This window comes from Miscanthus floridulus, chromosome 13 (assembly GCF_019320115.1).
Source record: "Miscanthus floridulus cultivar M001 chromosome 13, ASM1932011v1, whole genome shotgun sequence".
Taxonomy (NCBI): domain Eukaryota; kingdom Viridiplantae; phylum Streptophyta; class Magnoliopsida; order Poales; family Poaceae; genus Miscanthus; species Miscanthus floridulus.
The window spans coordinates 67,894,380-67,916,187 of record NC_089592.1 but is presented as its reverse complement, the minus strand read 5'-3'; the positions used below and the strand labels follow the sequence as shown (position 1 = coordinate 67,916,187).

Sequence of the window (21,808 nt, the reverse complement as noted above, 5' to 3'; positions counted from 1 at the left end):
TAGATTGGTGAAACAAGATGTAGGGTGTATTTGGCACCTCGGAACCGTTCCGATTTTGCCTCAGAACACAAGAATCGTCACCAAACAAATACTACGTTAGCTTTTTAATTGCAAAAACCAAGGGAAACGATTCTCCATTTTGTATTATGTGGGTGAATTGGCTACAAAGTAGTTTCACACAAATTCTTGTTCTCATCTCACATACTTTCCTCATGGATTTGCAAAGAATTAAGTGCAAAAGATAAAAATGGGTTGTATTTAAGTTGTTCTTTGTTAAAAAAAGTTCTAATTTTTTAATTTTGTTTATCTAACTTTTAATAGAAAAATATGATTACAAAATCAGAATCCACCCTACCAGCCAAATGTTCTCACAAAATGATTCTAATTCGTCATAGAAATATTTTATGAGAGAATCTAGATCCAAAATGTTTCTACAAGAATCTAGATCCTTACCGTACACAGTTTAAATGTGGCTCCCACGTCAAAAGTTGGACCCTAATATTAAAATACCTGAATGGTTGAACAGCAATCTGGAACTCACTATTTCTGGCTCTACTCCTCATGGTGCTACTACGCCAGCGGATTGGGAGATGATGGAGCTTGTGGTGGCGGTGTCGATGGGTTGAATAATAGTATTACCGTTGGCTATAAAAAAGTATGTACTATGTACATGACACATTGGTTGTCTTGAAAAAATTTGGTATTCCAAATGTACGTTTTTTATATCAACAATATCAAAAATATTATTTTCTAACTTGTTATATTTACCTCGGAGGACATACACGTCTTTTCAGGATCATTGACAATTGACAACAGGGTCAATATGGCAATTTCTTTACCGTTGGCAAATCTATTATTTCTTGAAAGACATCCAAAGACAACCAGAATGGTACAACTTGTAAAAAATACATATAACATATTGAAAGGTAAGCAGCAGTAGAGGGACGGGGGCACGCGCCCCCTCCCCTAATTTCTATCGAAAAAAATTATACGATGTTCATGGCCTACTTCGTGGTAGAGGCCATCTACTTGCACTGATGAGATGGTCTAGGCAAAGTATGCAGTCCCTCGTCACTCTCGGTATGCACGGTGAAAAAACATACATAGTGTATCCATTTGCACAACAATTTGTTCCTAGGCCGTGGCAAAGTTGGCCGCTGGCTTTGCTGTCTCCTCTGCCACTACCCAAACTAGTCCAGCAACAATCTTTGGAAGAACCTCCCTCTCAATTGGAGCCTTAGATGTGTTGTACCTCATGAAAGAGGTGTTGAAGTTCAGATATACAAATCCTGTGTTTGAGATCCATGGGCTTTACATATTGTAGACTATCACTGCAACCTTCTTAAAGCGGCATTGAGCTCCTACATACGCCTGACTAATACAAGTCTTGCAAAGTGTAGGAGAACTGTCCTCACGACACTACCCCGCGTATACCTAGTCACAATAGCGGAGCTAAGGGGGGCTAGCAGGGGCCATGCCCCCTAACAGTTGACAAAAAAATTTACTAGAATAACTTTATAATTTTTATTTATATTAAGAGAAAGATTATATAAAATTCCTATCATATATACCTACTAACATCTTCTAGATAAGAAAATCATGCAAAACACAACTAGATAATAAAATCCTCACAATAAACATCTCCGGACTAGGTCAGCACTCAAGATTTACAAAGTCATCCTAGACGTCATGCCATCAATGGGCATACCGCTTACCACTCAAAAAAGTGACTTTGATCCTAGGATAAATATAAGAAATTGCGAACATTTGTCAAGTCAATGAATTAACACGGATGGTAACCACAAGGAACCTAATGAGTTGAGTTGCGCTCAGTGTTTACATGTTGGCTTTTTTGGTTGCCCCCCTCCATTACAAGGTTTTGTTGGACAAGTACTTGTTTTCTGAAGGCTTTGCCATGTACAATCCTCATTAATTAATTTAAACAACGATTTGCTCAGAAGACACCTATTTTGGATGTCTAGGTTTTGGACCCCCAAACCCCCAAAGTCCTTTGCCCGACACAATATACTCCATTTAGTGAGTATATTTTTTTTCTTGTGCTCATCGCATTGCCAAAAAAATCTTGACAGGTAGGAATCAAGTTTTTGAAGAACTCCCTTGGGGACCTCAAAAAATGATAACATGTACATTGCTAAGCTACTCATAACAGAATTAATGAAGACTAGCCTGCCACCTAACGATAGAAGTTTTCCTTTCCAACGTCTAAGTTTCTTCTGAAATTTCTCGTCAATCATTACCCAACAGATGGAAACATTATAATGGAGGTGCCAACAAAAAAAGGAGAAATGGTACAGTAAAGCACAATTTTTTCATGAGAACCTTGATAATCCAACAATAAGAACACTGATACTCCTTCTATAATTCTATTTCATTTTAGTTGTTATTCGTATTTTGTCTAAAGCCAGATATTTCTATCTTTGAGAAATCCATATATAGCTTGTCATTATAAGATTTATGCTTTTAGATTCACCATGAGACATACTTTAATAGTATATAATTCAAATGTTGTTAAACTTTATGAATTTAGAGGAATTGCTAGTTGAAGATAGAAATATTTGACTTGTGATGAAGTTAGAGTGACAATTAATTTTGAAACAGAGGGAGGCGATAACATGTGAATTCTTGGTTCTATCCATGTTTGTTCCCATGGGCCACTTATTCATTGGTTTTGTGAATAAAGTCAAATTTGTTATTGGAATTTACATACCTGCGTAGGCCCTATACGTATATATTATTTATTGTATTTGAAATTTTTAGTCCATCTAAAAAGTAAGTTTTTTTAGGATTATTCACAATTCCACGGACAATGCAATGTGCTTTTAGGATATACGCCTGACCAACATTTGCAACTGGGTCCTAGCCATCAGAGATAAATCGATGAGCGAAAAAGAGTACAAGGTCGAAGAGTCATAGCAAGCAAAAGCCACTTTCGTTGGCTCGTTGCCAACCCCCCCCCCCCTATTGAGGACATTCCTAGCATTCACTCATCTTCAAATGAAACTCCACTTGATAAAGCTGGTCCAATTACAAGAAGTAGAGCTAAACAATTGGAGAAGGAAATTCATTCTCAGGTGAACGCTAACCTTATGTTTAATAATCAGTTTATGTTGAATGAGCCTATGCTTTTGAGTTCTTGTTCCAATGTCCTTAGGAATGATGGAGTGTATGAACCATCATGGGATGAAGATGGATTCAAGCCTCTGGACATTTGAACCAAGAAGCCTATGGTGTGCAAGAATAAAATAGTGGTTCATCACCTTTACATGGAAATGCAACCAGAAGCTAGATGACTGATACATGGTACGAATTCCAAGCATCACCGTGGACAGAATACAAGGAGTTAGACGGTGTTCTATATGTGGATGGAAGCGTCTTCAAGTCTACTTTCCAGCCCATCAAACGGCTCATTATTTGGACTTCCCAATAAAGAGTTATGCTCATTTTAGTAACTGCTATCAGAAGCTGAAAGACGCGCAAACCAGCCACGAAATCCACTGGTGCATGCGCATGCTGCCATTTACTCCAAGCTGAACGTCCCTATCCCTATATATATCTTGTACTAGACAATGAAAGGTCAGATCTTGATTAGCTGAATTCAGAATACACAAACTTGTGGAGTTTTGTTTATGCGTGAGTCTTGAGAGGCTTGCAAACTTGTTCTTTCGATTCCTGAGGGAGTTGTAGAACGCCGAACTGCGGTTCACCCAGTTCGTGCCTTCACGTCTATAGGGCGTGATTGCGTGGGCTGTTTCATCGGTACGTGGAAGGGTGATTGTCTCGGTAGTTCGTCGCGTGGACAGCCTCGCGGTGCACTGCCTCTTCACCAGGTCACGCAGCGACAAGTTATCAAGTTCGCGGATCCTACGAGAAGATCGGGCCACAAAACTTGCTACACGCGTTGCATAGGCGTGTGCACATCATCTGGTACCAGAGCCTCCGTTTACTCGTTAGGATTGTTCTTGTTTTTGGTAGGATAGAGTTTATATACCTACTGTCCACTAATAGCCAAAAAAGAAAACCTACAGCCCAAATTCATACGTGCTACTGATTTTGTAGTTTGCTTTATCGAGTTTTAATCCTTTAAGATTTGTCTAGTTGCTGAATTTTTCTTTTCCACATCATTCTAGTTGTTATCATTGTTCTAATCATCAAATCGCTTGCTGCATGTACCCACCCATCCCACCCTTGTTCTGATCGTCATTGCTTGCTGCATATATATAAATCAAAAAAAACCCACCCGTTCCACCCTTGTTTTCTACCCGCCACAAATTCCCCACGCGAGTTTCTTGTTTTTGTGCTGCGCCGTCCATCTTAGTTGATCCTTATGTGCCCCTTTAGTTGAAAGTTGTGCTGCGTTTCTCACAAAGGTTAAAAGAAAAGATGTATATGGGTCAAAAGAAGGACTGAAAACAACGAGTTCTTGTTCAAAAAAAAAGGGAAAGAAAAGAAGTAAAAGAGAATTGTGTTCAGCACACCACAAAGGGGTTTGGGCAGCAACAAGTTTCGGTTGGTGCAATTGGTGTTCATCTATCCACTTCCTACATCTTGTTCCCTTCTTTGAGCATCTTTTCCTTTATATTCAGCAACTTAGACTTGAGTTCTTGGATTATTATTCGGTTTTGCATTACTACATTTCAGCGCATTCCATTTACATATTACCCCACCAAGCTCCACTTAAAAGCACCGTGAGCTGTTGCACCATAGTCTCTTCACTCTTCCACTATAGATTGCAGCCCCGGTTCTTGCCCTTTCCAGGAAGAGAAAGAACTTGTTCAGCAAGTGGTGAGGGAGTGATTCCACATATATTCCACATATATATTGTCCTTTTTTCCCCTCTACTAATATGGCAGGACGTGGAGATGGTGCCGCTGTTTTGGTGGAGGAATTCCAGGAGCTGCGTACACAAATGAATGATTTGATGCAACAACTACAAACTCTTCAATTGAACATGCCTCATAGAGAACCACCACCAAATGAGGATGATGACAATGAGGATAACGAGGCACCACGTCGTGCCGCTGGTCATGGACATGGACGTGGTGGGTTTGGCCATGGTTTTGGTCGTGCTCGGCGCGTTCTAGTTGGAGGTAGAGATTATGATGGTGATGATGATATGTTGTCCGACATGGATGATCATCGACATGGTGGTGGCCATCATGGTTATCGTGACCGCCATCGTCGTCGTAATGATGATGGTTTAAGAAACCTGAAAGTGTCTATTCCCCCTTTCAGCGGATAGGAGAATGCTGATGCTTATTTTGAATGGGAGACCAAGGTGGAACAAATATTTGATTTGTATGAATACTCTGCTGAAAAGAAGGCAAAGCTTGTAGCCATTGAGTTTAAAGGCTATGCCATAACTTGGTGGAATCAGGTCCGTACTGAATATCAGAGAGTTGGGCATGTTCGTATAACTTGGGAAGACATGAAGAGAGAAATGCGACGTCGTTTTGTTCCAGCATATTACTCTCGTGATCTACATTTGAAGCTGAAACGTCTTGTGCAAGGTACTCGTACTGTTGATGAATATTTTCAAGAATTGGAAATGTGTGTACTTCGTACAGGGATAACTGAAGATGAGGAATCCACAATGGCTCGGTTTCTAGTTGGCCTCAATAAACCCATTGCTGATAAAGTGGATATGACAACCTACACATGTCTCACCGAGTTGGTTCATTTTGCAAAGAGGGCTGAAAGGCAAATTGCTACGTCTTACAAATACAATGCTTCATGGCGTCATTCCCAACAGCAAGGGGATGTCACGCCTCAATTCCAACAGCAAGGAGCTGCAACGCCCAAATCCTCATCTCGTGGAGCAAATAGATATCTTCCAACTTCTTCCAGACAATTGGATGTGAAAGGTAAAGCTGTGAGTTCAAGTCAGCCCACTTCTTCTACTGCAGCCACCCAACACAAGACAAGCAAGATTGAGTGTTTTAAGTGTGGTGGTCATGGGCATAAGCAAGCTGAATGTCCCAATCGTCGTACTATTATTGCACTTGCTGATGGTTCTTATGATTCCCAAAGTGAAGAGGAGGACGAGTTTAACAATGTATTTGCAGATCTTAATCTTAACACTTGTGAGTATTCAGCAGAGGATGGTACATTTGAGCTAGGTCTAAATTGTTTAGCCATTCAACCTATTCCAACTTTTGCTCACAATGACCTATTACAAGATGTTGTTTCTCCATCATTCGACAAGATTACTAGTGATGATTTTGATGAGTTGCTTGCTGATTTTCCTGATTTGACGTGTTCTATAATGAACACACCATCTCCTTCTTTGGTGGTGAGGCGAGTTCTTTCCACTCAATTTGTTGCTGCTGAACAAGGACAACGCCATAATTTGTTTCAATCCAGATGCAAAGTGAAAGGACAAGTGTGCCGTTTCATCATAGATGGTGGGAGCTGCAATAATATTGTTAGTGCTTTGCTTATTGAGAAGCTTGGCTTGCAGCCACGTCGCCATCCACATCCATACCATATGCAATGGTTGAATAATTCTAGGAGAGTTAAGGTTTTAGCCATGATTCGTTTGTCATTTTCCATTGGTGATTATCATGGAGAGGTGGATTGTGATATTGTCCCCATGCAAGCATGCCATTTGCTGCTTGGTCGGCCCTGGCAATTTGATGTGGACTCGGTGCATTTTGGACGGTCTAACAAACACACTTTCATTCACAATGACAAGAAGGTGGTTCTTATTCCATTATCTCCAGAGGAGATACATGCTTCAGATATGGCTCGCAAGAAAAGAGAGGAATCTGACAAAAGAAAATTGAGTGAGATCCCCAACACAAGTAAGGGAGAGAGTTCTAACCCATCCAGCCACATAAAGACTCATGCGAATCCTAAACAGCCACACCACACTGAGTGTCTCTTTGTGAGCAAGAGTGATATGAGAGAAGTGAGAAACACCACAGCCCCATTCTTTGTGCTCTTGCACAAGGAGGTCCTACTTTCAACTAACGATTTACCTTCATCGTTGCCTAGTGTTGTTCTTGATCTCTTACAGGACTTCGAAGATGTTTTTCCCGATGAGATACCAGCTGGACTTCCTCCACTCCGTGGAATTGAGCATCAAATTGATTTGGTACCAGGTGCTTCTCTTCCAAATCGTCCAGCCTACCGCACCAATCCCACAGAGACAAAGGAAATTCAGCGACAGGTAAAAGAGCTTTTGGACAAAGGGTATGTTTGTGAATCCTTATCACCATGTGTTGTTCCCGTTCTTTTAGTTCCAAAGAAAGATGGCTCTTGGCGCATGTGTGTTGATTGTCGTGCTATCAATGCTATAACTGTTCGATATCGCCATCCCATTCCACGACTTGATGACATGTTAGATGAATTGAGTGGTTCCATCATTTTCACCAAGATTGATTTGCGTAGTGGCTATCATCAAATCCGCATGAAACTTGGTGATGAATGGAAAACAGCGTTTAAAACTAAAATTGGTCTCTATGAATGGCTTGTGATGCCATTTGGCTTGACAAATGCTCCTTCAACTTTTATGCGCTTAATGAACCATGTTTTACGAGCTTTCATTGGCAAGTTTGTAGTTGTTTATTTTGATGATATTCTGATCTATAGCAAATCATTTGATGAACATCTTGATCATATCCGTCAAGTACTTGCTGTTTTGAGGGAAGAGAAATTGTATGGCAACATTGCTAAGTGCACCTTTTGCACAGACCGTGTTGTTTTCCTTGGCTTTGTTGTTTCCGCAGATGGTATTCAGGTTGATGAAGAAAAGGTTAAAGCAATAAAGGATTGGCCTACACCTACAAATGTGAGTCAAGTTCGAAGTTTTCATGGTCTTGCAGGTTTTTACAGGCGTTTTGTTAAAGATTTCAGCACCATCGCTGCACCCCTCAACAATTTGACAAAGAAGGATGTTCCATTCAAGTGGGGTAATGAACAAGACCAAGCCTTCAATGAGCTGAAAACAAAGCTTTGTGAAGCACCGCTGCTACAACTTCCTGATTTTGGTAAGACATTTGAGATCGAATGTGATGCAAGTGGTATTGGCATAGGAGGTGTACTACTTCAAGAAGGTAAACCTGTTGCCTACTTTTCTGAAAAGTTGAATGGTCCACATCTGAATTATTCTGTCTATGATAAAGAGCTTTATGCCTTAGTTGAGTTTTGGAAGTTTGGCAACATTATTTGTTACCTAAAGAATTTGTCATCCATTCTGATCATGAAGCTTTGAAATATCTAAAAAGTCAAGGCAAACTGAACCGTAGACATGCTAAATGGATTGAGTTCATTGAAACATTTCCCTATGTTGTAAAACATAAGCGTGGAAAAGATAACATTGTTGCCGATGCCTTATCACGGAGATGTGGTTTGGTTACACAATTAGATACAAAAGTGCTTGGTTTGGAATCCATTAAAACACTCTATGCAGCTGATTCTGATTTTAAAGAACCTTTCTCTCATTGCATTGCTGGAAAAGGCTGGGACAAGTATTATGTGCATGATGGTTTTTTATTTCGCACTAACAAACTATGCATTCCAGCCTGCTCGATTCGTCAAGTTCTTTTGCAGGAAGCACATGCTGGTGGCTTAGCTGGTCATTTTGGCGTCAAAAAGACATTGGACATGCTCTCCAATCATTTCTTTTGGCCACATATGCGACGTGATGTCCAGCGACATGTTGCACGCTGCATAATCTGCTTGAAAGCTAAGTCCCGCCTTAATCCCCATGGTCTTTATACTCCATTACCAGTTCCGAATGTACCTTGGGAAGATATATCCATGGATTTTATTTTGGGGTTACCTCGGTCTCAGAGGGGGAGGGATTCTATCTTTGTTGTTGTTGACCGATTCTCTAAAATGGCACATTTTATTCCATGTCATAAGAACGACGATGCTTCACACGTTGCTGATTTGTTTTTCAGAGAGATCGTTCATTTACATGGAGTACCAAGGACTATTGTTTCAGATCAGGATACAAAATTTCTAAGCTATTTTTGGAAGACGTTATGGGCTAAACTTGGTACAAAGTTGTTATTTTCCACCACTTGTCATCCGCAAACCGATGGGCAAACTGAAGTTGTCAATCGTACCTTGTCCACCATGTTGCGTGCTGTGTTGAAAAAGAATTTGAAGCAGTGGGAAGACTGCCTTCCACATGTTGAATTTGCTTATAACAGGGCAGTCCATTCCACAACAAACTTTTGTCCATTTGAAATTGTTTATGGGTTTAAACCGCATACTCCCATGGATCTTTTGCCTTTACCATTACAGGAATAAGTTAACTTGGATGCAGCAAAGAGATCAGATTTTCTCAAGAAGCTACATGATGAGACAAGAAGGAATATCGAGAAGAAATCCGCACAATATGTAAAGCAAGCGAACAAAGGTAAGAAGAAGGTTACATTCCAGCCCGGAGACCTCGATGTGGTTGCATCTACGCAAGGATCGATTTCCCCAACAGCGCAAGAGTAAGTTATCTCCTAGGGGTGATGGTCCGTTCAAGGTTTTACACAAGATAAATGATAATGCTTACAAAATTGAGCTGCCACCTGAATATTCCAATGTGAGTACAACATTCAATATCAAAGACTTGCTTCCATTTGTTGGTGAGCCTGAGTCGAGGACGACTCCTTCTCAAGAGGGGGAGGCTAATGAGGACATTCCTAGCATTCACTCATCTTCAAATGAAACTCCACTTGATAAAGTTGGTCCAATTACAAGAAGTAGAGCTAAACAATTGGAGAAGGAAATTCATTCTCAGGTGAACGCTAACCTTATGTTTAATAATCAGTTTATGTTGAATGAGCCTATGCTTTTGAGTTATTGTTCCAATGTCCTTAGGAATGATGGAGTGTATGAACCATCATGGGATGAAGATGGATTCAAGCCTCTGGACATTTGAACCAAGAAGCCTATGGTGTGCAAGAATAAAATGGTGGTTCATCACCTTTACATGGAAATGCAACCAGAAGCTAGATGACTGATACATGGTACGAATTCCAAGCATCACCGCGGACAGAATACAAGGAGTTAGACGGTGTTCTATATGTGGATGGAAGCGTCTTCAAGTCTACTTTCCAGCCCATCAAACGGCTCATTATTTGGACTTCCCAATAAAGAGTTATGCTCATTTTAGTAACTGCTATCAGAAGCTGAAAGACGCGCGAACCAGCCACGAAATCCACTGGTGCATGCGCATGCTGCCATTTACTCCAAGCTGAACGTCCCTATCCCTATATATATCTTGTACTAGACAATGAAAGGTCAGATCTTGATTAGCTGAATTCAGAATACACAAACTCGTGGAGTTTTGTTTATGCGTGAGTCTTGAGAGGCTTGCAAACTTGTTCTTTCGATTCCTGAGGGAGTTGTAGAACGCCGAACTGCGGTTCACCCAGTTCGTGCCTTCACGTCTATAGGGCGTGATTGCGTGGGCTGTTTCGTCGGTACGTGGAAGGGTGATTGTCTCGGTAGTTCGTCGCGTGGACAGCCTCGCGGTGCACTGCCTCTTCACCAGGTCACGCAGCGACAAGTTATCAAGTTCGCGGATCCTACGAGAAGATCGGGCCACAAAACTTGCTTACACGCGTTGCATAGGCGTGTGCACATCAAACCCCCCCCCCCCCCCCCCCCCCCCCCCCTAACCTTTGCAAAATTTTCAAGCCTTCTTTTCCTCGTCCCTGACTAACCGTGCTCTATGGACATGCAGCACTGCAGCCTGAACAGAGCACGCACAGACACTGAGACACACCCCTTTCGCCTTTAGGCCTCCCAAAAGCCCAGCTATTTAAGCACGCATGGCAGACCCTATGTAGCTACGCACCTTCAGCCTTCCGTCTCAGACTCCCAGTTTCTCTTCCCCCACAGTCCACCACTACTGCTATCCCATGGAGACAGGTCAGACAGTCCAGGAAAGCGCTCTGCACGCCGGGAGGCAGGCGTGGTGGCCTTTGGACACCATGGCATGCAGCTTAGACGACGCGAGCACCATCAGCAGCTTCCTCCTTGGATGGGATCCACAGCTCTGCTGCTTCGGTCTAGGAGCAATGGGAGCTGGCGCCGGCGATTCTGGTACCCATGCGCGAGAGCTTGAGCTCTTCGTCCCCAAATGTAGGTCTCGCAGTTTTATTTCCATTCCCTGCATGGAGCTTGTGTCCATGGACCATGGTGGTGACTCGTTGATTGTGCCCATATGTGCTAGGCATGGAGTCTGCGGTGTCCGAGGCGTCAACAGCGGCCACCGGCTGGATGTTGCAGAAGGACGCGACGGCGATGCCCGGGGAGCTGGATGAACTACTCATGGTGAGTGCACGCATGCTTCATCTCTGTTAATTCAAATTTAACATGCAAGCAAATCTTGTGGTCTGGTTATGGTGCTTGCATTCCATCGCTGAAATCTTGTTATACCATGTCGCCTCTTCAGAGCCTGTGGGACTCGGACAAGGAGCACGCCGTGGGCTTCAGTTCCTGCAGCGCTCCGAAGGAGGCGAGTGCCGCCTCTTCCCAATGTAAGAGTTTTACAATCTGGTTTGCTCTCGAGTCTGAACTTCTGAAGTGCTGTCTTTGGCTTAGTTTACACTGCCATTTCTTTTTTACTGTCTCCAAGGACTTTGGTACTATAAATTTTCATTGATTTCATGATTGTGGTACGGTTCCAAACAACTAGGACAAACTTTGATGATTACTCCATTAAATAATCACGGTGCTTGTGAAATTTATGCCCGGCCCCACCCGAGATTAGCAGCATATTTCGTAACCCATCATTTGTGCATCATGTTCCTGGCTTAGCTTGGCAGGCATAGTTCTTATCTTAGGTTAAAAAAAGTTTTTTTTTTTCAATCTACACGTTCTGATGGCCCTCTTCCATCACTTTGTTAGTTTGGTTGTCAAATTCAGGGCGTTTTGCTTGTTTTGTTTAAAGAACAGAGTACCGGTAATGTGCTTCTGCAGTTGATGATCATTCCGATCTGAGCTCCATTCTGCCGACGCTGCCGACATCCCCGGACAAGACTCCGACACCGGCGCAAGCAGAACGTTCGGCATCGTCGACATCACACTGCAACTTGGACCCGCGGACCAGTGACACTGCTGGCGCCCAGCAGCAGCACCAAACCACTCGTGCCAACAGCTCGTCCAAGCGCTCGGCGACGGAAGGTGCCGTCGTCCCGACCCTGTCACACTTAGACCGCACCGCAGCAACAATTTCTCACTGCTCTCCTGTGTCTCTGCGCGCAGAGAAAGGAGCAGAAGGCGGCGAGAGCAACAAGAGGAGCAGGAAGGCGCCGTGCTCCACCGCCGGGACGGTGGCGGCGTACCCGTTCGACGTGGTGAGGCCCGGCGGCACGGACGGCAGCGTGACACTCGCCGACATTAACCGGTGGATCCTCACGCCGCCGGCTCGCCCCGTCCGGCACCCCGTGGGGGAGTTCGCGTGCGCCCCACGCGTGTCGGCTGGCAACCGGCCGGCGCCATCAGGCAAGACGGTGGCCGGCTTCACCAGGCTCCGCACCGCTGGCAGAGGCACGATAATCATCGTGAGGACACGAGGTTAAATGAGTTGTGCAAACACGCGCATCTGATGAAAAATTACAAATTAGTGACTGATCGTAGCGCAAAATAGTAGTAGTAGTAGTAGTAGTAGTAGTAAAAAGGAAACTGGAGTCTGATGACGATATGCGCAAGGATGAATTTGGGAAACCAAGTGTTCATCGTTCATGCCAACAAGAGCAGAGTAGGTGGCTGCAGAGGTTTGTTCAGGGGCTTGAACCACGGTTCAGAAACAGGGTTGGGTTGTTGTACCAGGGGACAAGAAACGGCAAGGAATTGTACATTTGTACCACTGGGCAAATGGTTGCTGTCACTGATGCTTAACCACCTGAAAGTTAACGCAACCGTGCAGCTGTGCAAGTTACGGTCCTGTAGATTTGAGCTCAACTGCAGATGGCCCAAAGCCGAGGAGCCCAGCTGAAGAATCTGAGGCCGGCGAAATTATCGCCCGGATGTCCGAACGGAGACCGGCGTCTGGACACCCGCGCCGCACGCCTACGCCTGCTTCAAGTGGGAGCCCATGTCGTTCCGTTTCCCGCTCAGCTCTGTGTCAATCTGCGCCCCCTCCGCACCCACATGCATGCAGGCAGGGCCTAGTAGCTATAGCATCAAGATCTACTTTTGCAACATCTAATCTACTTTCGTAATATCCAGATAAAACACTTGCAACATATATCTGAAACAGATTAAACATTTGGAACCTACACTTGTAACATACTCCCTCCATACTGGTATTAGAAGTCGTTTAGGACATGATTGCGCATATCAAAGAGTGCCAAAGAGTGATTAAATAGGGGGTATTTTTCCATGTCTGCCCCTATTAAATAGCGGTGCGGTTGCCTCCTGTACAGAAGTGATGAGTAGCCCGAGCGGCTATGCCTCTGCGTCCCGATGCAGGAGATCATTGGTTCGACTCCTCGAACCAGGGACTATTTTTGTTGGCTCATTTTGCATGGCAGCATGGAGGGCTGGGTTCGCGCGCGCGTTTTGGCCACCCGTGGCATTTTTGGCCGTGTTTTCGCTGCTGATGCTTGCGCGCGTGACTGCTGCCGGTTTTGGTCGAATTTTTCCGTGTTTTCGCTGCTGCTGCCTTGCGCGCCGACTGCTGCCGCTTTTTTATTTCAATTTTCATCGATCAAGCGCCTGGTGCTGCTAGCCTTTGCCACTCTATAAATAGTCTTTTTCTCTCCAAACGAGCGTTCTGTTCGTCTCCTTGTGTTCCTGTTTATGCTGCTAGCTAGTTCAGCTACAAATGTCGGATTATATTCCTAGGTTCGATCTCAACTTGCTGGCATCCCAAGATGATGAAGGCAACATGTTTGATCTCAACGAGCCCGTCGACGCCGCCGTCGACGTCGTGTTTGATTTCAACGAGCCCGCCGACGCCGACGCCGACGCCGTGCTTCATCTGGACGAGCAACTAGACGATGACGCCAACGACGTTTTAAATCTCGACGAGCCAGAAGATCACCACGGAGGTAATGCATCACTTAGTTGTATCCTTCCGTTGTTCAGATTATTTTTGGTTCTCATCATTTGTTTCATTTTTTTTACAATACTTGCATTACAATTGTAGGCATTCATGGAGTACTCACCACACCTTGCAAACCGAATGTTTCTAACACTACAAGGTGTTTTGATGGAAGCTATGAAGAAGAAAGGTTGCAACAACTTCAAGATACCTCACATGAAAAAAGGAGCATTGGAAAGACAAGGTCTGCTGCCATCTTGTATTCCTTGTGATCCATCTTTCCTAGTTGAAGCCGAGGATAGTCTTGCTGCATGAAAGAAGTAGATTGATGGTTACTCTTGCTGTAATGATCTTAATGAACTGTTGCTGTAATGAACTCAATTTTAATGATCTTACCGCTGCGCGGCTTTGGCGTCCTCCATAGCCTTCTTGGCAGCGAGCTTACGCTTGCGCCTCTCCTTAGCCTCCTCTTCGACCTTCTTGAGCACATCTGCAGGCAGCACAATTTGCTCCATGCCGACTCCGAACATGACATTCTTGACATCTGGAATGAAAAACTCGCACTCGAAATAATCGAAGCCATGAACAATAGCGAAGAACAAGTAGTCTGCGTGATTGAGACCGCAGCGAGAGCATGGATAGCGCCCAGTGTGCACACGATCCCATGCTTCGCGGTTAAGATGAACGACTTGACAGGTGCCGCAAATAAAAGCGCCTGGCGGCGAAGAATTCGGCACCACGATCTCCTCCGACTCCGGCGAGACGATCTCCTCCGACTCTGGCGAGATGAACTGCTGCGACTCCGGCGCGACGAACTGCTGGGACTCCGGCACGACGAACTGCTGCGACTCCGGCGCGATGATCATCTCCTCCGACTCCGGTGAGATGAACTGCTGCGACTCCGGCACGACGAACTGCTGGGACTCCGGCACGACGAACTGCTGCGACTCCGGCGCGACGATCATCTCCTCCAACTCAGGAACGATCTCCTCCGAGTCCGCGGCCATGGAGTCCGCAACCTCCTCCATCATCTCCGAGTCCGCGGCCACGGAGTCCGGGGCGAACTGATCCGGCGTCGAGTCCGCCGCATCCATGGAACTGCTAGGGCGAGGGCGAGCTGTGTGCGGCGTGGAGCGAGGGCGAGCTGGTGTGCGGCGTGGAGAAGAAGAGCTAGCGGCGAGGGGCGAGCTGCGAGGAACGACCGTGAGCTGGAATCGCGGCATGCGGCGGCGGCGTGCGCGATTAATAGCAGCATGCAGGAGGCGAAGCAATAGGCGCTGAGTCAAGGTTCCTGGAATCGCGGCATGCAGCGGCGCATGCGCTATTAACGTGGACACGGGAGCCAAAGCAGAGGGGTACCGGCGTCCACTTTTCTCCCTCGAAGCCAAAACGACTTCTTTTGCTTGATTTCAAACTGAGCCCAGAACGACCTCCTTTAGCAGTATGGAGGGAGTACATGTATAGCCATTGCAACATGTGCAATATCCCGATCTACTTTTGCACATCGATGTGAAACACTTGCAATAAACCTCTAAAACATCTGGAACACTTAGAAACATATGTTTGCATTATACGCTTTTCAATGCAATATCACATTGCTGCTTGGATGAACGGAGGCTCATTGTTGCGAAGCTCGACGCCGGTGCGGAGGTCGGTGGCGGCGCATGGAGCTCGCCGGCTGCCCTAGCAGAGGTAGCATCACCGGTGCCTAGCGGAGGCACTGCGCTGGGCAAGCACCTCCGCAAGGCCCCAAGAGCAGCGCTAGGCGAGCACCTGTGCTAGGAGCAACTGGTGAGCACGGCGGCCTGCTCAGCGAGCACCCCCTGCAGCACCTCTAGCGAGGAGCGCTCCTGCCTGGCGAGCACGGCTAGCGAGTTCAAGATGTGGAGGAGAGTCACAGGCTCCACGATGGAGAGAAAGAGGAGAGAGAAGATGGAACCGGACAGAATAAGTGTGACCAACTGACGGGTCACAGGAGTAGATATTTGTGTGGTGGAAAAATACGTAGACCACGTGAGGCCATGTAGCATCTGTTCGTCCGAGCGCGGGACGGACACCCACGGTGGAGTATTTCCGAAATTATAAAAGAAAGGCCCTCCTATTGATTTCAATATTTTTTTTTAGAAAAACTTCCCTCATGTCACGACCTGGAACTCAAGGATGTTAATAAACCTTTAGTTAGCTAAGGACAGTTTCAATGAAAGATTCTTTATGTCCTAATTTAAGGCTTCATGTGTTGAGAAACAATATATAAGTTTCATTCCCATTAAACTCCTTCTATCATATACAATTTTCATCATCTTCGTCTATTCTATGACATGTCAGCTTATTTAATAACATGAGACTGGCCTAATAAAAATCCGCCCTCAGCCAAATTCGTGACTGAGTCCACGTTAACAATACCTTTAACCCTATCTGTTGAGTTGTCAAAGGACTAGAAGATTAGATTGTGAGTCTCATTGATTAGAGCATCTCCAAGAGAGTTGGAATCCAACTTGCTATTTCTATTCCTAAAAGGCCCCGTTCGGCTGGTTGAATTTTGAATGAAATTGGCTGAAAAACACTGTTGTGGCTGAATTGTTGTGAGAGAAAAACACTGTTCTGGCTGAAAAAAAAAGCCGAACAAGCCGGATATGGGGTAAGCCGAACAGGGCCTTTTAGGTAACATGCAAGAATGGCATTGGTATTCCATTTGACGCGCTATACCGTTAAGGTCGGAAGCCAAATTTGGTTGGCCCGTGTGCATTATTGTATTAGCATATGTGACACACAACTAGTACCATGTTTGTGTTGCTCCAAAATTTCATTCCTTGCTTCTCCTTATAATATGGAGTGTGAGATATGGCTAGTCTGTTAGAGTGTGCTAAGTTATATAGAGAGAATTTCTATGGAGTAACTAGCCACGTGAAGATATATGGAGTGTGGAATTTAGAATCTCTTAGAAATACTCTTAGACCGTCGATATAGACCGACTTGGTAAGTTGTCCCAGCCTTGGCCCTTGTGGCTCAAAATGTATCTCAACCAAGACACTTCCACCAACAGATCTCCGACTAACCCACCCTGCTCTTTCATTCCTCTTCCTCTATCCTACTCTTCTCCCTGTCCTTTCTCGATCCCTCAAGCATGGAAAGGTTGGTATTAGAAATTTAGGCAAATTTAGACGTATTTTAATCTAGCAATAAATAAAAATATTTGTGATAATTACGTGCATGTGTGATATATACTCGAGAGTACGCTAGGCATACTAATCGTATGGACAAAGAAAAGGGAAAGGGTGTACGCATATGCCGGATGATTTTTCGTAATGGTATATAGGTGTGTTAACTTTTGTAAATGGAAGATCAAAATGGTTATTATTGGCAATGATTATTATAGTTTATGAAATTAAATGTAAAATGTTTGTAATTACTGTGACAATTTGTATATACCCCTGTTGTACACTTGTAAATATTCTCTCTTTTTATGAAATTAAATATTCTCTCTTGCCGGTTCGATCAAAAAAAATACTATGACAATTTCTAGGATTATCTTTTTCTAGCACGTTTAATGAGAATTAATGTGGAGTCTCTATTAAAGCCTTTGATTAGATACTAATTGCGATTGGTCTCCGTGGATAATAAACCATGATCGCTTGTATTTTGTTAATTGCGGCCTAATTATTACTAGTTTAGAGCCAATACTTCTTTCTACGAAATCTCGTACATATTGGTTCAGATTTGACTATTTTTGCTTGACGCACAGCCACTACTTCATTTGTCCCAAATTATAAGTCGTTTTGATTTTTCTAAATACATATTTTTTTCTATGCACCTAGATAAATATCTAAATACCTAATTGTGGCAGAATCGTCCGAAATAACGCACTTACGGAGACGCTCGTCTTCCACCAGACACTAAGCACCACGTAAGCAAGATACAGCAGGCGGTATCCATCGGGCACGCCCCAAGGGAGAACCCGAAAGATCCACATTTTTCCCTAAGGATCCAATAATGAGAATGAGTTACAATACTTAATACATTTTATACATCCAGAGTGCTTAGAAATTCATTATTACATTGACAAATGTCAGAGTGTGCAATATTAAACAACGGAATTAAAAATAAACATCTAGCGATAATGAACAAGGATCCGTCTGTGCCCACCAGAAGAATCCTTCACACAATGATACTCCTCAAGCATTATCTGCAACAGGGGTAAATAAACCCTGAGTACACAATATACTCGCAAAACTTATCCGACTAGTGGAAATATTTTTCCGACTCCAAGGGATATGCAAAGCTTTATGGTTTGCTGGTTTCCTTTTCGCAGAAAGCAATACTAAAAGTGAGTCCTTATTTAGGTTATTCATTAGTAGACATGTTTAATTGATTATCGAGCCATTCTATGTAAGCACATGTTCTACTTTCAAGTAGTAGTTGAGCAATTAGTTCTATTTCATCAACTTTCATCTTTCAGTTCTTACTACGGTGCTAGACCCAAAACAAGCCGTACCGGATTGCCCGCGATTCGCGAATCGATGCCCCCAGCTGGGTACCCCAAAAACACATGCCCCGCTTGTACCCCGGGCACAAGCAGGACCAACCCATCACCCTCCTGTCATGGGGTCCAGGTCCCCGTCCAAACTTGGACTCTAAGCCCCTGCTTCTAAGTCCCGGACTTAGTGCGGTGCAAGGACCTCCACCATCCCCGCCTCCAATCAGTCGGTCCGGAAAGAGCCGAAACCCACGACAAGAGAGCAACAAGTCTTTCCTGCGCCCATACCCAAATCTATGACTTGCCTCGAGACTTATGCAACGGCCGGTCCTTAACCGACACAGACAGGGAAAAAGTATAACCAAGCTATGCCATGTTGGCCGCAGGACACAACCTCTTATACCCACCAGTACCCAAACCATATCCCTGCCCGGTCACCACTTTTTCTTTCCACTATTTTACACTACAAGAGGTTAGGCCTTCTATGACTAACTGATTGTGACAATTATAGTCTTTTTCTTGTCATTGTACCTCTTCTATGACACAGTAGTGACGATATGGCTGTGGTCATAGAAGGTGGGTCATAATCCCCCTTCTGTGACTAACAGACCCAGTTGTCATTAATCTTAGTGGCAATTGCACGTTTGTCACCTGGTTATGACGACGGTATTTGTCACTATATTTGTCATAACATATTTGACGGGACGTTGACAAGTGTCCAGTGATATCACGTGTCATGCGACGTGGCACAGACAATATGACGAAAACGAATTGTCATAAAAACGAATTTAGCCCAGTTGGCCCATATAGCATGGGCTGGTTTTTACAATTATAATTCGAATAAGCCCAATTAGCCCATATGCAGGCCGATCATTTTTTGGCCCATTTGTTGACAACCTTTTTATTTTTTTATCATACTGGCTCAGTAATATTCCAGCCCAGTTTGCATCTAATTTTACGACCCAAGCCCATATAAAGAATCATCATAAATAATAAACCATATATAATTTAATAACAATAATAATTAGACATCCAAATAGATCATTTCCTCAATAATTTAATGGTTCATACAACAGTTCTAACCATTCAATAGCGATACAAATGAATCACATCATCAAAATACAAGATCATCAACAACCGACAGTTCTACAGGTCACCAAAGTTCTACAAGTCCACCAAAGTTCACTAACAGATCATCAGATCACAGTATCTGAACTTACATCTGGACTGCATGTTTCTATCTTTGGATCTATGCTGTGTGTGCTGGATACACAAGAACAACTTTAATCCCCCATTGTTGGATACTGATCTGGAGTTCTGGACTTTGGCACTCATTGATATCTGCAAGTGTCATACAATACAAGAGTATAGGAAAAATGAATATCGATGAACAGGTAACTGGAGGTAAACTTGAAAGAAAAAAGTGAATTCTAGAGAGCTGCTGACCTTGGCACCCATCTGACAGGTACGGGTTGCCTGCAAATCCATCGAGGCAGCTACAATAAGAAGACATACCACTAGCCGACTATCAAAGAACTAATATCAATTACACGATACAAGTAAAGTCTCACCTGCTCCCATCGAGTGCAATCCATGATGCTTGCAGTGGTTCCAACGAGTTATGCAGTTCTTACAGGTACTGGAGGTTCTTCAGTCCTCCCAGATCTGGAACCAGAGGGCCTGAGATGCCTGCGTTCCCCAAATCCCTGCAAAAAGCAATACACGGCTACTTGAGCTTCAATCTAGACAGGGTTTGCAGACAAACTTACACCGTCAGACACACTGTTGTCCAGATTCCATAAGTACATGCACGACACATTAAGAAATGACTAATGCTTCCCCAAAAGAAAACTATATCTTCAAATGTTGAACTAAAGCACACAAAGAGTTTGTGATCTGTTGGGCCTATCCTAAATGTTTTCTCATAATAGTGATATAAGGGGGTAAACTAAGGAGGCAAGGTAGTGCTAACCGCATGGGCGAACAAGGGGCGGCGGCACTGGCAGCAAGGGGCGCCGGCAGGCAGCAGCACTGCGGCAGCTGCAACAAGGGGCGAGCTGCAGGTTGGCCTAGGCCGCGGCAGCGGCGCGGTAAGGGCTGCGCGGCGGCGGCCTGATGATGCACGTCGCGGTGATGAACTGACGGGGTCGGGGGATTGGGAATCGAGAGCTAGGTGATTCCTTGATGTTGTGCACGCTCGAGGATGGGGATGGCATCGGTGTGGCGGCGACGTGGAGGCGAATGGTGGTGAGCTCGAGATCGGTGCCCTCGCCGTGGCGCTCGAGTGCCCTGTCGACGCGCTCGGCGAACTCAAGCGCGCGGCGCCGCCGCCCTTGCCCAACACCATGGCGTCGCGCTCCTGCTGGAGCAACGGCCCCAGATCCGGTTTGTCGAGGGAATCGGCGGCGTCGGGGTGCGGGGGCGTGGGAGAGGGAGACGCCTTCCACGTCTTGGCGCGAGGAAGCGGATGGCGACGGGGAGCGGCGGGCGCGGACGGTCTCTGGTGGAGCGGCGTTACTGGGGAAGATGGAAAGGATTTGGGGGTTTGGGGGCTTCACTGGATACTTATTGCAGCGACCATTTTACCAATTTACCCCCTGTTGTAGGGCTAAATTCCCAACTATATATGGATAGAAACGTCATTTCAGCTCAAATTTTTGTAAGAGCGGGAGGGCTGGAATGCCCCCGGGTCTTGGCGCCCGCTGCCAAATCTTGGCATTCAAAAGCTTTTCCACTTACCAAATAAAAAAAATATGATTTTTAGACCATAAATGAAATCAAATAAAAAAGTCATCAACTACAAAGTTTTAGAACTAATCAAGATCTGTAACTTTTGTTTTGGTCATTTCCCCATGTGAGTCCGCTTGAACAATTCAAAATTTAAATTTCAAAATATGAAAACGTCGAATATAATTCTAGGATAGTAAATGATTTCAAATGAAAAAATCGTTAACAACAAAGTTATAGAACTCATCGAGATCTACAACTTCGATTTTGGTTATTTCTCTATCCGACACAATTTGAACAAAGTGGTAGTATAAAGTTCCCAATTGGATACATCTTCATATTGTTCTCATAAAACTATGTGAGAGATATATTAAATCGTGAATGATGTGTACTGTCACTTTGTTAAAATCATTTGAGTTTTTTTATGTAGAGATTATGTAACAAAAACATGCTACCCTGCAAATTTATAGATTTTTCTGACAAAATTTAGAATTATTATAATTATTTTATGGTAATTTAGGAATAGAAGGATGAACTATCCTTAGCAAACAAGTGTTTTTCTCTAATAACTCTGGGATATGGGTAGA

The 21,808-nt window shown here is 44.2% G+C and overlaps 1 protein-coding gene, 1 long non-coding RNA gene and 1 pseudogene across 2 annotated transcripts; 2 read left to right on the top strand and 1 right to left on the bottom strand.

Moving 5' to 3' along the window:
* The first annotated feature begins 5,446 nt into the window (after nucleotides 1-5,446).
* On the top strand, nucleotides 5,447-9,541 carry LOC136499957 (uncharacterized; annotated as a pseudogene).
* A 1,412-nt stretch (nucleotides 9,542-10,953) lies between these two features.
* On the top strand, nucleotides 10,954-12,738 carry LOC136499021 (uncharacterized). The gene is made up of 5 exons (XM_066494714.1): nucleotides 10,954-11,112; nucleotides 11,204-11,304; nucleotides 11,426-11,510; nucleotides 11,953-12,156; nucleotides 12,238-12,738. Exons 1-5 carry the CDS (start codon nucleotides 10,962-10,964, stop codon nucleotides 12,552-12,554), a joined length of 858 nt encoding a protein of 285 aa, XP_066350811.1. The 5' UTR covers nucleotides 10,954-10,961; the 3' UTR covers nucleotides 12,555-12,738.
* A 6,787-nt stretch (nucleotides 12,739-19,525) lies between these two features.
* On the bottom strand, nucleotides 19,526-21,008 carry LOC136502267 (uncharacterized). The gene is made up of 4 exons (XR_010770459.1): nucleotides 20,467-21,008; nucleotides 20,066-20,200; nucleotides 19,941-19,970; nucleotides 19,526-19,835 (listed from the first exon to the last, which is right to left on the bottom strand). It is a non-coding gene; the product is annotated as an uncharacterized lncRNA (long non-coding RNA).
* Nucleotides 21,009-21,808: the final 800 nt, after the last annotated feature.

Coding starts and splice junctions, on each gene's coding strand:
- LOC136499021 (XM_066494714.1), top strand. CDS start 10,962: ATGGCATGCAGCTTAGACGACGCGAGCACCATCAGCAGCTTCCTCCTT. Junction 11,305..11,425: donor AGCTGGATGAACTACTCATG/GTGAGTGCACGC, acceptor TCGCCTCTTCAG/AGCCTGTGGGACTCGGACAA. Junction 11,511..11,952: donor GAGTGCCGCCTCTTCCCAAT/GTAAGAGTTTTA, acceptor GTGCTTCTGCAG/TTGATGATCATTCCGATCTG.